At 36.5% G+C, this 16323-nt stretch overlaps 2 protein-coding genes across 2 annotated transcripts; both read left to right on the top strand.

Moving 5' to 3' along the window:
- Window positions 1-1547: 1547 nt before the first annotated feature.
- LOC109097801 (apelin receptor b) lies at window positions 1548-3652 on the top strand. Its single transcript, XM_019111425.2, has one exon. The coding sequence runs from the start codon at window positions 1625-1627 to the stop codon at window positions 2702-2704; it is 1080 nt and encodes a 359-aa protein (XP_018966970.1). The 5' UTR covers window positions 1548-1624; the 3' UTR covers window positions 2705-3652.
- Window positions 3653-7434: 3782 nt separating this feature from the next.
- Window positions 7435-9962, top strand: LOC109097806 (natural killer cells antigen CD94-like). The gene is made up of 4 exons (XM_042765731.1): window positions 7435-7711; window positions 8758-8967; window positions 9126-9271; window positions 9528-9962. The coding sequence occupies exons 1-4, from the start codon at window positions 7534-7536 to the stop codon at window positions 9627-9629; spliced, it is 636 nt and encodes a 211-aa protein (XP_042621665.1). The 5' UTR covers window positions 7435-7533; the 3' UTR covers window positions 9630-9962.
- The last annotated feature ends 6361 nt before the right edge of the window (window positions 9963-16323 follow it).

Below are 16323 nucleotides of genomic sequence, written 5' to 3'. Positions count from 1 at the left end.
AGATATGATGCAATCATAAGACAAGTTATATTTTGGACTGCATCTTGCATAAGGACATGAAGTGGGTGGGATTCTATTTTAGATTGTGTAGCAATTATCTGACTGATTTTCTGGAGCTGGGTACTTTTACAGCATGTTGATGTTATATGTAATGTCCTAATAAAAGTTTTGTGTGTGTGTGTGTTTACTAAACCAAATAATGTCTACTGAAAAAATAAAGTGACTTATTATTCATTTACAAATAATATGCATTGTGATTTAAATAAAAGTAATTGATAAAAATTAAATTAAATAAAATTGCACCATGTTAAAATGCAGTCTTTGCTGCAGACAAATACTTTCCCAGTACTTATTTAGCCTATTTATTCATTTATTTATTTATAATAGATAGATAGCCTAGATAGATAAATAGACTGATCATTGTTAGCAATTTATTTATGTATTGTTTAAAAGATAAATTGTATTACTTTTGAATCTTTACAATATCTAATGAATTTTAAGTATAGTTAAAGACTTGATTTAGATGTTTTTTAATTCTATAAAATGGTATCAAATAATTATTTATTTACTTGCTTTTTTGTGTTATATTATAATAAACCTTTTGTTCAGCACAAAATATGAGTTATGAACAGTTACTTTCAGCATGCTATTCTTATTTGACACTTTGGCTATTTATTTCTACTGTAAAATAATTCGAGGTAAAACGCGGAGGATGAGCATTTTGTTCAAATTACAGTGTAGTTATAATAAGTTATGGTCTACGGCGCGTAATTTTCAGTCTGAGAACTGCAGTAAGAACTCGTAAGAAACGTTTATGACATGCATTGTTGATGCTCCACTTTCATTTTTCGGATTAATAAGGAAATATGTGATCTTGCTCGGGCAAGTCCGTGAGTGCAGCATGTCAAACGCATTGGAATGGAAATTAGAGCCCTCGAATCGTCCAACTAATAGACCGTTGTTCACACATTAACAACCGATCATTAAAATATCAATTTATCCATAAAGGGCAAAAACACAGGTCCTGACATGTCAGAGACGTGTCATGTTTAATTTAATAAAATAAAAGTAGTAAAACTCCCGAGAAACTATATAAACCTATATCCTTGTGTATGCTATACAGTAGTGTGTGTATATATATATATATATATATATATATATATATATATATATATATATATATATATATATATATATATATATAGTTTATTCGCGATAAATGGCCTACATAAAAAAAGAAAACAGCTGTATCATCCTCTATCCTCTCTTTGCAGCATTATTATGATTTATGACTGTGATGTCCGTTTTGTGAATGTACCTGCTGTTTTTCAGCAATTCTGCTTGAAAATATTTGTGTTTACTTGTTATTTTTAGATTTCGTTCTCTAATCCATGGTTTTTCCTGGGAGGCTGCAGTGTAGATCAATCAATCGCGGGTGAGGGGAGGGGTCGCTGTGGGAGAGGGGCGGGGTCAAGGGTGAGGGGTGGGGAGGGTGAGATCCTGAGGGTTTAAAAGCCACAGTTTTTCCAGCTGAAAGCACATTCTGACCTGAACACATCACAAGCTAATTCTCTGTGATCATTTAGATCGCTGAGACTTTAAACACTGAAAGATCTTTGGAGGAATGAATGCCATGGACAACATGACTGCTGACTACAGCCAAGACGACTACGATGAGGCAGCAAACAACTCAATGTGTGACTTTGACGAGTGGGAACCGTCATATTCGCTGATTCCTATACTCTACATGCTCATCTTCATCCTGGGCCTCACTGGAAATGGTGTGGTCATCTTTACTGTATGGAGGTCCCAGTCCAAACGGAGAGCTGCGGACATCTACATTGGAAACCTGGCTCTTGCTGACCTGACTTTTGTGGTGACCCTGCCACTGTGGGCTGTCTACACTGCACTGGGATACCACTGGCCCTTTGGTGTGGCCCTCTGCAAGATCAGCAGCTATGTGGTGTTGCTCAACATGTACGCCAGTGTCTTCTGCCTCACCTGCCTGAGCCTGGACCGCTACATGGCCATCGTTCACTCCCTCACCAGCACTCAGCTGCGGACCAGAGGACACATGCAGGCCTCGCTGGCCACCATCTGGATTCTCTCAGGTGTGCTGGCTGCACCTACCCTGCTGTTTCGCACCACGGTGTACGACTCTGAGACCAACCGCACCTCCTGCGCCATGGACTTCAGCCTGGTGGTGAGCAAACCAGGCCAGGAGACCTTTTGGATTGCCGGCCTCAGCATCTCCTCCACCGCTCTTGGCTTTCTGATCCCCCTTCTGGCCATGATGGTGTGCTACGGATTCATCGGCTGCACTGTCACACGTCACTTCAACAGCTTGCGCAAGGAGGACCAGCGCAAGCGTCGCCTGCTCAAGATCATTACCACATTGGTGGTGGTGTTTGCTGCATGCTGGATGCCCTTCCACGTTGTGAAAACCATGGACGCCCTTTCATACCTGAACCTGGCTCCTGACTCCTGCACCTTCCTGAACCTCCTTCTGCTGGCCCATCCCTACGCAACCTGCCTGGCGTACGTCAACAGCTGCCTCAACCCTCTCCTCTATGCCTTCTTTGACCTCCGCTTCCGCTCCCAATGCCTCTGCCTCCTCAACCTGAAGAAAGCCCTTTACGCCAGTCCTGCCAGCTCCCTTTCTTCACAGAAGACCGAGGGCCAGTCGCTGGCTACTAAGGTGTGAGGAGGTGGGTGGAAGGGTGACGCAGAATTGGGGTAACAAGTCAGCAACTATCCTTGAACTGTTACATCCTTCACAAGAACTCAAAAGTAAGTGTTTTTGGGGACAAGCAGACTTTCCTTCTGTAACTGACTATGGGAACTTGAGGAACCAGTTTCCCCTGTCCCAGGACTATACATAGGTGCTCTGTGAACTGCAAAGGGGAATGTTCTGATTCTGAAGAACTTGATGCAGTCTGTTTGTCCTGGAGATCATAAGCAGACCGGAGCCACCTCCGGAGAGCAGACTACCTCCGACAGCTGCGCTCCAGACGTGCGGGACAGAGTTGAATGTATGTTGGGGAGAACGAGCGAGAGATTTTCTGTTGCCCTCCGCCTCTACATCTCTTGTGGCTCCAGATTTGCCTCTGGAGCTTCATAGACTTACATGGAGCTGCAGGGTGGTGGGTGGTCCACGGAGATGTTTGAGAGTAATTTATGGACTCTTTAAACTCTTTGAAACTGTATTAGTGCATTTAACCATGCTCCTTACTGTCTTGTTTTTCTCGGTTGCTTTATTTTTTGTCATTTAAGCACTTGTTCATATAGGGCAGAGATAAGAACCTTGATGGCCAATCTGTCTTATGTAAACCTTCAAGATGGGGAGGGAGGGATGGGTGTCTTACTTGAGAAGAAGTGTTGCAGCTTGATTAAAGACTTTCAGGGGGGAGGTGGGTGTTTTGGGGGAGACGAAAACATGGAGGGGGGTGAACTCAGACAGACAGATGGCTGTTGACAAATGTTGTCGGGGAAAAGGGACATCCAATTAATAGGTGGCAGCTTCGACAGATGAGATACCGTGTGTGCGAATGTGAGCTATAATGAAATGTGTGCCAGATGAATTTTTATTTTGAAATAAACTTCTGTATGATGCTTTTATGCAATACTCTATGAATAAAATGTGTATAATGAATTTCAAGTTTGTGCCTCTCATTGAATCGTCCGTTAAAGCTCATGGATTTGACTGGAATGTTTGTAACATTCCGTCATGTGTTCTGTTTTCCTGTTAACGCGGGATTGAGGCTAGTTGTTTTGTCCCTTATTGTCCTCAGCCAGTTCAAAATCAAAGTAAGTGAAGCAGGTAAGCAGGAAATACATGTTTAAAGCTGATTTCCTTGCGTTTCTTGTTTTGTACTTGGCTAACTCAAAGTACGTCTGTGTTGTGTTTTCATACTCAACACTAAGGAGCAATTTATTGAGAGTATGCATGTATAAAAAAGATCATGTCCTAAAATATTCAGACCCTTAGATGTCAAATAATAAGCCTTTCAGTAGATATCTTCACATATTTGCTATTTTTTAAAAACCATTTGAATGAATCATTTATATAAGTGTTCCATTTTGGTTGTATTTTTTTAATGCATATAATTACTTGAATATATGAGTCATCTTTTTGGTATTTTGCCAAAACATTTTTGCATATGGAGGGTCATCAGCACTTAAACCGACCTCTAATGATTAAGCTCCCTAATAAGCTTTGGTCAGGACATAATCATTGTCGGAGAGACTGTGCTAATCCGAGCTAATTAGTGGCACTGATGTCTTCAGCGTTGACTAATTTTTGTCTTTCATAATAAAGGGTTTGGTTATTAGCAATAACATAAAAAAACGACATAACTACAGTATGTTGCATCAAGATAAAAATAAATATATATTTTTTTAAAAATGACGAAACCACAAAAGTTTAACACTTTATAAAAACTCTATTTGCTTATATATTAACACAACATGGGAATATATAATTGCTAAAAACACAAAAAGCATAAAAAACATTACTTAATATATAAAAATTATTTGTGAAGACATTTTCACTGTTTGTGTAGCATTCCTTACTATGTATAAAAGTATTAGCTGAATTAATAAATGTACACGTGAGTAAACACTAACAGGCAGTTGATGAATAAGTGAATTATATCTAATCTGAAGATTAGCGCATAATAGATATTAAATAGTGGACAAACTAAACATTCTACAGTACAGAGATTATGAGGTGGGCGAAACACGTCTGTTGAGTGGAAACAAAAGCAGAAGCAAGAGAGAGGAACTTTAAGATAGTAGAGGACAACTAGAAGAATAGAGGGTGTTTCTTTTATATAAATAGCCCATAGAGACAGCACAAGTGTGTTTTGTCCTGTATGTGGCTGTGTGTGTGGTTGCTAGTGTGTGTGTGGCCTATAGTGACCACCTTTGTGTTTATTTTGGTTTGTTTATTTGTTTTCTGTCAGGGGTGTGAAGTGAAACATACACAGTAGAAGACAGGAAACAGATTTTTAGATGATCAATTTTATGTCCTATTTTAATACAGTGGAATGTGAGCTTGTATTTACGAATGAATAATTCAATAATGAATGTATAAATGGAAGAACAACACAAGAACAGGGTCATGTGAAGCTGCTGCATGTTTCTGGTGTCTGCTGCAAACATGTTCTATGTTTCTCTGTTAACAGCTGCAGTATGTGGGCACAGATCAAATGTTGGTCTTAGTATTGCCCGCAGGTGTCAAATTATACCTTGGGTTTTCAAAGAAAATCTGGACAATATTTCTAGTGACATTTTCAAAGATGTCGTAAAGATTTAGAACAGTAATTTAATCTCCCTGATAAATGTGAATTTCATGGTGTGAAGTTGCATGTGTTAAATGAGTTGCTTCCTGTGCTTTAAAGCCATTTATATGGCGGAAGAGGGAAACCTGACAGTGTAAAGTCAAAGAAAGCCAGTGAAGCATGAAATCAAACATCAAAAACCTTTTGTAACTCACTCCATTTAAAAAAGTTTATCTCTACACTTCACATTTTTTTGATGTCAAAGTTTCATTCTTAATTCTCTATATTTACATTGTGCTGTTTTTAAGGTCTTATGCTGATTGAATTAGAGTTGATGTGGGTAATTTTTTTGGATATTAAAATATTTTTCTGCTATCCATGAAAGTAAACCACATGTTTCCAGTCCATCAATTAATGTCTTGTGAAGCGAAAAGCTGTGTGCTTGTAATAAACAAATCCATCAAGATCTTCTGACGGCACCCATTCACTGCAGAGGATCCTTTGGTGAGAAAGAGATATAATGCTGAATTTTTTCCAAATCGTTTTAGGTGAAGAAACAAAATCATCTCCATATTGGTTGGCCTGAGTTTGAGTAAATTTTCAGTACATTTTATTTTTGTGTGAATTATTCCTTTAATACGCTCTATTAGAGAATAAGGAAGCCATTTGTGGAGTGCACAAAAATTGTAAATACTGTGGAACAAATCATTATTCTGTTTATTTGAACATCCTGGCCATTAACAGCAACACTGGGTGTGTCCAAAATTGCTTACTGTCTGAATAGGTACTACATTTGAATTTGAATTGATTTCACAAGCATTAAAAAAGTATGTTCTGTATAGTATGAATATGGGTGGTATGAATGAAATTCGGATGAACTACATCCGCCATGTTGTCACTGTCACATGACCTACCAGGGTCAGTTGCATAGCTTTACTTCGATTGATAAATCCTCTCCAGTGGCCTCATGGGATAGTAAAGTGTCCATCAAATGCACACTTCGAGAATCCGGGTGGGAGAAGTAGGTCATCTGGTACTTTTCACTTACTGTTTTTCGAATATTATGAATTCGGACATACTACGTTTTTTGGCTACTTTATAGTAGGGAAGTATGCGATTTCAGACACAGCGTTTGTCTCAACCTATAACATGAGTTACAGTCTGTTTGCCAGCCAGCGGAAGACAGGGCCGATTGTTTAAAGAAACACATTAAAAACAATTATTTTTTGGCAAATTCATCTGGAGACACTAATGGTTCAGAAATCACACATTTCAGCTTCACAGAAAAGACTGCAAATTATAGAATGATTACCTGACCTCTCGGGCCATTTGTTCAAAAGTAATCTGATCAGATTTCGGCTATCGAATTGGATGAAATCTTGAAAATGGGATGTTCAAAAGAAAAACAAGGATTCTGAAATCGGATCAGATCACAAAAAAATGTATCTGGGTTTTGATCTGGATCAAGTCGTCAGTTTGTGTTATTTAAAACTTTTTAGTAAGATTGGGATACCTTTGATCCAAAAAAATCAGAAGTATACAGCAGAAGGGTGGATTTCAGGAACAAAAATATAACTTTAAAACTGGTCCAAAGATACAACATTTGTTACATTCAATATATCCCCAAATCCCCAAACAGCTGTCAATATCAAACAAAAATATTATATTTAATAAAAAAAAATTTTTTTTTAATCATTTGTAAACTACACTGGCACAATCATAAGAGACGAACCAGTCAGAAGTAGTTATTTGTGTAAATGCAATGCAAAACTTCTTTCCAAGAGAATGGAAAAGCATTGGCATATTATTTTTTCCATCTCATTTTTTTTTCATCACCATGTCCCTTTAGGGGCCCCGTAGAGCTCTAGTAATCCAGATTTGGTCATCTGAAAAGTGTGTATCCGGATCATGATCCAATCCAATATTTCTTTGAAAAACCAGCCGAAAAGAAAAACCTGATACTGGATAGCAAAACATGTGATATCCAAATCCAGACCATTCTGATCCAGATTAAGCTTGGCCCCTCATGATTACAGTATATCTATCTTTAGACACTTGTTTTAAATTGTCACTTCTCACTCCTTCCTGTCCTGGCACCTCGAATGTCACGTGATTCACACATTGATCACTAACTGTTTCATTTTGAGTTCAGTTCTAGCTTCAGTTTTAAAGACTGGCTGATGAAATCTAAAGCAGTGAAGTCTAAACAAACTGAAACTAGAACAACCTACAGGATTAACACAGAGATACAATGTACAACACTGAGAGATCGGAGATAGCCCATGTTATTTATGATAATGTGATGACATGGACTGAGGAGAGAGAAGAAAGAGTGGAGATGATGATAGATATCTATGAAAGTTTGGATCCTGTCAGTCATCATGATCTCAGGACACACACAGAGAAACACCAGACACTTCAGCATACAGGTAGGGTCACACTTTATTTTAAAGTCCAATTCTCACTATATCAAACCATTAACTATGACTTTGCCTCAATAAACACCTAATTTTCTGCTTATTAATAGTTAGTAAGGTAGATGTTAAGTTAAGGTATTGTGTAGGTTTAGGAGTGTAGAGTATGGTCATGCAGAATAAGTGCTTTATAAGTACTAATAAACATCCAATATGTTAATGAGAAGCATGCTAATAAGCTACTAGTTAACAGTTAGAATTGGTCACTATACTAAAGTGTTACCACAGGTAGTAATTTATCTGATACACATTAGAACTGTCAGAAATAAATATTGTAGTTTTCCTCAGTTGCTTTGTCTTAAAATTTTCTAAATTGTCAGTGCAATTGTCACAACTTTTTTATGGGACATCACAAATCCAGTGCATATCTGCAACTCCCCCCAAACAAATAATTCATGGTTCAAAGGCTATTGATGGCCATTACCATCAAGTCATCGTGTGCACGGAAAAAATATGCACATTTGTATACAATATATTTTTGAAGTAATGTGTAACATGTAAATAGAAAATTAATATCTGCATGTCAATTAATATCTGCATGTCAATTTTTAAAAGTTGCGAGAAAATTACTTTTAAGGCAAGCACATAAATGCTTGGCAGCTTAATTGGTTGATTGGTAATTTGCCAGTTTAGCAGACATGACAAGTGTTCCATACCATATTTTAGAATTTACATGTATGTCAAACTAATTTTGACAACTGAATGGATCACACACTGAGAGAATGTTAAGACGTTCTCTAAGAATCAACTTTTCATCAGTTTTGGTCAGCAATCCATGTGCGTTTAGAAAATCACAAGCGACTGTACTTACTCTTTTGCACACATGCCAAAATGTGCATTTTACTTGAATAAATAAAAAATTTAAATCAAGTGTGAACAAGAAACTAACTATTCATAGATTTGAACTTATTGTTTTGAACCTGCAAGAGTAAAGTTCTTAATATCATAATAATGAAGCAGAAGTGAGAAGACACATTTAACCTCATGTTTGTCATCCACAGGAAGTGTCTCAGTGGAGAACAGAAAGAGTACAGCACCTGTAGTGTGTTTGTGTCTGCTGTGTTTTCTTCTGCTGACTGCTGTATTAGTGCTGTGTGTGTATTTCACAACCGAGAGAAACCAGTTACTTACTCACATCAGTAACCTGACTGAAGAAACTGAGCAGATAAAAAACAAGTTTGACAAACTCCAACATGGCCTTTATGAACAAGGTAATTGTATTTATTCTGCTGAAATCATTATAAAATGATCATCTGTCTATCATTCAAGGCCATACAAATAAGCACTGACTTGAACATCAAGTGAGAATACTGTATAAAGAAATGTCACTATGGACAAAACCAATCCGTCTAAACTAATATCTAAACAGATCAGCGTACTGACAACTTTAAATGGATTTACTACAACTTCAGCTTTTATTATATTTCATCTGACTGGAAGAGCTGGAGTGACAGCAGACAAGACTGTCTTAATAAACGAGCAGATCTGGTGATAATAAACACCAGAGAGGAACAAGTGAGTGACAAAGCAAAGAAATTTTGAGTTTGTTTGTGCACGCTGACAAATACTGCTTGTTCTGTATTATGTGGTGAGAGGATGGTATTTGCTTGCATTGTGAGTATTTGCAGCACACGTGTTTTCAGACTGATGAAGATATTTTTCTTAATTTGCTGGCGTTTTTTTCTATTTGCATGTGTTTTCTTCAGTTGTACCCCACTGAGCTCTCTCGACCACTGTAATTTAATGATATGTTACTGTTTTATCATAACAGGAATTTTTACAGAAGGTTGTTGGGAGTGTTTTTTTTTGGATTGGTCTAAAAAAATCAGGAGTGTGGAAATGGACTGATAATTCAACATTGGCAAATTGGTGAGAAATCACTGAATTTAACATTAGCCTGAAACCTTTTCTACAGTTGGTATCATATCATACTAAGTCTACTGAAAATTAAACAATCTGCTTCATTGTTGTTTCAGGCACTGGAGGTCTCAGTATCCACGTTCATACGGTGATTGTGCTCTGATGTCTTCAACAGGTTGGGTAAAAGAGAGATGTACTGATCTTGATCAATGGATCTGCGAGAGAACAATATGTACATACAGTAAAATAAACCTATCATGTTTTTGAAAAGAGGTATCTCTTTATAATTCAAACTATATTGTTGTTCAGTACAAATCATCTTGAAATTGAAAATCTTTACTATGTGATTCATGTGCTTTTTTAATATGTAGATAAATGGAAATACAAATTATTTTTATTTGACATATCTATTTATGTTATATATCTAAATGTTTTATATGTAACTAATTAAAGAGATCCAACCATTAAAGTCTCTGGATGTTGCTTATGAGAAAGGGTCAGTGGTCTGGTGTCCTGAAGAGGGTCACTTAAGCAGTTTTTCCTCCCTGCTGGTCATATCAGCAGCAATCAAAGCCAGCAGACAGACTGATGGTCCCTTATTCTGCTCTGTGACTGTAATGATAGATGGATCACTGCTGATGTGTATTTGTCTTTCCTCATCAAAGCCTCAGACTCTTAACCACTGCAACTCAATAAAGCTTTTATCTACTTCCTTTCCACAAACTGTGAACTCAACAGCATCAGATACTCAGGTCTCAAATACTTACTTGATGAAAAGGAGTGTCTAATGTGACAGCTATGGTAAATAAAAAATTGTAAACAATAAATAAAACTCGATCTAATGTATTGTTTATTTGTCAGATTATATTATTTGTGAAGCAGATGCTATAGTACAGCTAAAATTACAGAGATCAGCATAATCAAATGCAGATTTCATAAGTACATTTGAGATAAAGGTTTTATACTGTAATTGAATTTAAATCTGTCGAGGGGTGAGAACTAGAAAGGCGTAAGTGACATTTCACCAACTTTACAGGAGGGCCAGAACAAATTTGAATGAATTTTGAACGTTTTTTTAACATTTATTTTGTTAAGAAAAAAGAATTGTTTTTTTTACAATGATTTTTTTATTTTTTTTGTTTTATAAAATGGTGGGATCTTATGATGATATTATGAAAAAATTATTAAATGAGTTTAATAATCTATTATGATAAAATAAAATATCACATAAAAAGTCCTTATATCAAATTAGTTAACTGAGTGTGATTAATTTAACTGAAATAGTAATCCCAGCCACTTAACTATTTGGCTTTACAGATGCCTTCCCTAGTGAAAAATAAATATACAAAAATGTATTTGAAATACATTTATTTCATGCTAAGTATACTACAAATACATTTACGTATTATTTACATATTACTAAACTGGTATATTTAAAGTCTCTTAAATTGGAACAACTAATTTTGTACTTTTTGTACATTTTAATTGTAAGAAAATAGTGCTGAAGTCAAACTGAAGATATACTGAACTTTATTTGATTGTGTTAAAAGTGGAACTAATGCTGGCAAACTTTAGGTACACTTTAAATATCTTGCATTTAAATGTTATTCAAAAATCATACAATCCTCATCAACAGTGACATTAAAACACATTTTAGGCGTAATGTTGAGAAATGTGCATTGTGCACAAGTACTACTCCAAATAAAGTTTAAAAATTTGTTATATTTATGTAAGTAGAGTGATATGTCAGTAAACAGACAATAAATAAAGCAAATAAAATGTTAATGGATTTAAAGTAGTATGAAATAAATATATTTTCAATACAGTATATTACTATTTTACTAGGGTTTATAATAAAAATATATATATATATAATAGTCTTTTGGTTTCTAATGAATAACTCCAAAATTATTATGAATTCACTTGTGTCCTATGTGCACTTGGATGGGTTAAATGCAGAGCACCAATTCTGAGTATGGGCTACCATACTTGGGAAATGTCACGACTTTCACTTATGTGTATATATATATATATATATATATATATATATATATATATATATATATGAAAGTGAAAGTCGTGACATTTCCCAAGTAAGATTGAAATTATTGAAAGATGTACTTATGCATTGCAGTGAGGTTCATCTCATTTGTGCCCCCCTGAAAAAATGAAATGCCCGTCCATGAATTTGTGTCTGGCGCCGGGTCTGACTTGCACATTAATAGATGAAGTATTACTCTACAGAATCAGAGATGGATCAGAACTTCTTTACTAGGGATTCACATGTTCAATACAACATACATTTCCGGCTCACGTATTTACGTACACACACGTACATACGTACACACGTATTACATATCACAACATCCCCCCTGTTTAACATAAGTGTGTAAACACTTCAGATAACTACTACAAACAACAATATTGCTCTTTTTTTCAATATGTTGCACTTTAGAACTATAATGAACTCAAACAATCTGTTTAATTACTACGCGTGAAAAATACACATTTAGTCCGTATTTGGTATTCTTTTTACTGTTTGACTATTATTTCATCTTTACACAAAGTCTTTGTATTGGGCTGGCTTGATAATGACCCGTCCAGACCTTGTGCATGTTGGTCTTGTCTCAGTACCTGTATTGTCTGTTTTTGTATCAAGAGGTTGCGTGATTTTGTTCTCCACTGGATTCTTGTGGCTTTGTTCAACCTCATCTTTTTGGAGTGTTTCAGCAAACTGTATTTTTTTCTGTATTTTCTGTGTGTGTGTTACATACATTTCACGTAGTTGGCTCCTAGTACGTCGGACTGTGTTTCCATTTGGTGTTTGGATCAGGTAACTTCTCGGCTCCTTGCATCTTTCCACAACAGTTCCTGGGTGCCATGTTTTCCTTTCCTTGTCTAACACTCTTACACTCTGTCCACGAAACAACGGTGGTAAGTCCCTACCACTACATTGGTCATGGTGTGTTTTCATCCTTGTAATCCTTTTTTCCAGGTGCTGTCTGTGTTCCAGTTTACCTGGATCTGCATGACTTGGTAGGAGTGTGGTGATTGGTCTGCCGAGGAGTATTTCAATTTCAAAAACAGTCTATTGTCAATAGTGTAGTGATGTATGAAGCACAGGTCACACTAAAGTCACTTTCAGACCACATTTCTGTTGTTTAGCGTGGTAAATTCACATTCAAAATGGGGAACTTTTCACCTTCACGCAAAACTCCTGTTCATGTGAATTTCTAATGAAATGATTTCATCCACAAAATTACATCAAGCAACAATGTGACCGCACCTTTAGAGAAAAAGGGAAAGACCCAGTCAAGACACAATCCATTATAAATCAAGGCAACAGAGTAAGTCAGGCAAAAATAACCCTTGAGGAAACGTGTGTAGCTTTACTAGGCCAGAACAATGGGATGAGAGGGCGGCTCGAGAAACAGCCTCATTCCGGAGGCCAGTGATGGCTACAGTAGAGGGAAACTAGCGATGACCCCCAAGGAGCTTGTGGAAGACTCGAGGCTTCCTGCCCTGGTTCATGCCTTCTGCACCTCCTCCAGTGTGAAGACGGGCTCTAGTGCACAGGATAGGGGTCATAGCGCCAGAGAAGGTGCAGGAGTCTGATGAGGGAAAGGTTCCTGTCCAGGGAAATCCTGTCTTTCAAATGCATCACGTCGTATTTCAGGACCCTCACTGGGTCTTTGGGCCCCTTAGAGACAGTTATCTCAAAACTGCAGCTTTGGAGATTGTCCGAAAAAGCAGACCACACTTCCTCAACACTTTATGAGTGAACCAGAGGTCACAGAGAGCGTACGCCAGGAGCAGAGGAGTTTCTGAATTGCAGAAGCAGGTCAAAGGTCATCAACACCTTCAGCATACACTTTTACAAATAACGGTTTAACAGGTTAAAGCTTTAACATCCATGGAATCTTTCCATTTCACAAAAGGTTCTTTATAGTGGAAAAAGGTTCTTTAGATTATTAAAATGTTCTTCACACTGAGAAAAAAGGTTCTTTTAGGAACTGTTCACTGAAAAGTTATTTGGGGAACCAAAAATGGTTCTTTTAAGGCATTGCTTTTGGAACCTCCAATGGACAAAATGTTCTCCAGATTATTATAATGTTCTTCACACTGAGAAAAAAGGTTCTTTTAGGAACTGTTCACTGAAAGGTGCTTTGAGGAACCCAAAATTGTTATTCTATGACATCTGCGAAACCCCCTTTTGGAACTTTTATGATACCTTTAAGAGTGTAAGCAGCATCTTCAGACACCTGAGGTTCTTCCTGCATGAGAAGTGAGATGAAAGACTGAATTTAGTGGATTGTAGAAGCACGTCGGCGGTGTGCATGATGCGATTGCACCGGATCTATGGGTGTGAGACCATAGAGTCATCCTCCCTGACGTACAAAGCATCCCTTCATGAGCGCCTCTATTCTCTCCATTGTGAGCACTGGTTTTAGGACCGTCTCAAGCTCTCCCTCTCTCAGGCCTGTCACTGGAGCTAAATGACTTCCCTGTCATCAGCTGAACCCACAGCCGGTTCAGCTGCAGGCATTCAGGCGAGCTGAGCTGACACCTCACTCCTGATCACAGAGGCTCACAGTGGCACATCTTAAATGGTATGCAGTAAATTAAATGAGGCTGACCCTTACCAAAAAGTAGTATACTTCAAGTTTATTTTATTAAGTATACTTAAGTAAAGTTAAAGTATATTTAGACTTTTTGTAAGTATAAGTCAAGTATACTTAAATGTCATTTTAAGTATATTTCTGAGGAGTACATAAAGTCCATTTCTGAGAAGTACATAAAAAGTAAACTAAAAGCATACTTTCTTATTTTTTAGTTTAAAAGAAGTATACTAATAGTACACTTGAATAAACTTCTTTTTCGTAAGGGGAGTTACATTATATGGCCTTAATGGGAAAAGATTACCTGTCTGTCAAAACTAGAATGACACTGTCAAAAATAAATATGCACAATGTGATGTAATGATGCTGAAAATTCAGATTGACATCACTGTAATAAATATATATATAATTGCAGTATTTTCAAGTCAGTAAACAATTGTATTATCTAAATGTGCCATTTGGGGGCAGTAGCTAACTGAACGAAACACATGCTTACTTCGCTATATCTAAATGGGGACATTACATAGAATTCTATTGCTTTTATATACAGATAGTTATAGATTTAATAAGCTAATCCTAACCCACACTCTATAAAATACACAAACATGTATCTATTCCGTGTCATAAGACTCCTGACAGATGTGATTTGAGAATTTAATACTGCATCAAATTACTTAATAGCTGAAAAATAGCTAAGAAGGTGAAATGTTGTAAAAAGAAAAATTCAAAAACCATTTTCTTTCAATTTTCATTCTTTCTTCTTTTTTTTTTTTTTTTTTTGGTATCATTTAAAAAGCCACAAAAAGTGGTTTTAAACTTGATCTTGGTGTCAGTACTTTTATATTGTAGATGTAGATATATTTAGATGTCTGAAATCAGAGTTTAACATCCATTTACTGAGCCAGAGTCTGTCCTTGTGCATGGAAAGAAAACATGGTTTGCCGTCAGTTCATCTTCTTTATCCGCTCTCACTGTTTCTGACTAACGTTTCAGTAAACAGACTAATGGTTTTTACACCTCAAATGTAGATATTGATCAAAATATGCCATCATGTGTATATTGCTCACATGTTAAATTCCAATTTGGTCAAGGCTGAAAACAAGAAAGGAACATTTCACTGATGTTGCAAAGTCTGATTCACAGTGCACACGCTCATAGATACATCATGAGAGAGATCAGACATCCACATCAACACAACTCATCTTATTTCAGGTAAATGATTTAATGCATCAATTAACATCTGAGATTATTTTAAATATATAGTCTATATTCATTCATACACACACTTTGATGTCCATCAGTTAAAATATATCACAGTTTTAGTAACCTAGACACATAACGTAGATGTACTCTACATTACAAGCAGAGAAAAGCAACCTTAATTGAGTTACGAACTGCAGAATTGTAATGCTTAATGAAGAACTTTTGAAGAATGTTAGTAACCAAACAGTGGATGGTAGCCATTGTTTTTCCCAACTTTTTGGCTACCAACATTCTTCAAAATATCTTCTTTTGTGTTCAACAGAAGAAAGAAACTCATACAGGTTTGGAACAACATGAGGGTGATTAAATGATGACTGAATTCTTTTTTTTTGGGTGCATTATCCCATTAATTACAGGTTAAAACTCTGCCTAGAATGGAAAGAAGCGAGGTCTTCTCAACTGATGAAGCTACAGTTATCATCCAAGTAAATCCACAGGTGGCACAAGATACTGTTATTCGTGATGACGGACAGTAGGCCAGAGAAGCATATCACAATACGGCTCTTACACAATTTTTCAGAGCACAACCAAAGACACTGGGGGGTAATGCATTAAATAATTAATTATAAATCTATAAGGTTTTGGTAATACTTTCAGTATCACATTTTCTTCTGTGATAAAAAAATAAATAAAAATGTCATTAGTCCTCAAGTGAATAGATGTGTGCTGGTCTGAATGCTTTACGACTGCAGTGCAAAAAAACATTAAACTGTAGTTTCTCTGTGTGTGTCCAAAATTTAATTATATGCCATATATATATATATGTATATATATAAATTTGACCCATATCTGCCCTGTCTAGACTGTCCAGATAATGAATGGAGT

Source organism: Cyprinus carpio, chromosome A10 (genome assembly GCF_018340385.1).
Source record: "Cyprinus carpio isolate SPL01 chromosome A10, ASM1834038v1, whole genome shotgun sequence".
Taxonomy (NCBI): Eukaryota; Metazoa; Chordata; class Actinopteri; order Cypriniformes; family Cyprinidae; genus Cyprinus; species Cyprinus carpio.
The sequence above is the reverse complement of the archived record's forward strand: the minus strand, read 5'-3'. Positions and strand labels throughout refer to the sequence as shown.

Excerpts from the sequence above, each read along its gene's own strand:
- LOC109097801 (XM_019111425.2), top strand. The coding sequence starts at position 1,625 with ATGAATGCCATGGACAACATGACTGCTGACTACAGCCAAGACGACTAC.
- LOC109097806 (XM_042765731.1), top strand. The coding sequence starts at position 7,534 with ATGTACAACACTGAGAGATCGGAGATAGCCCATGTTATTTATGATAAT. Across the intron at positions 8,968-9,125 it reads ACATGGCCTTTATGAACAAG|ATCAGCGTACTGACAACTTT; the intron begins GTAATTGTATTT and ends ATATCTAAACAG. Across the intron at positions 9,272-9,527 it reads TAAACACCAGAGAGGAACAA|GAATTTTTACAGAAGGTTGT; the intron begins GTGAGTGACAAA and ends TTATCATAACAG.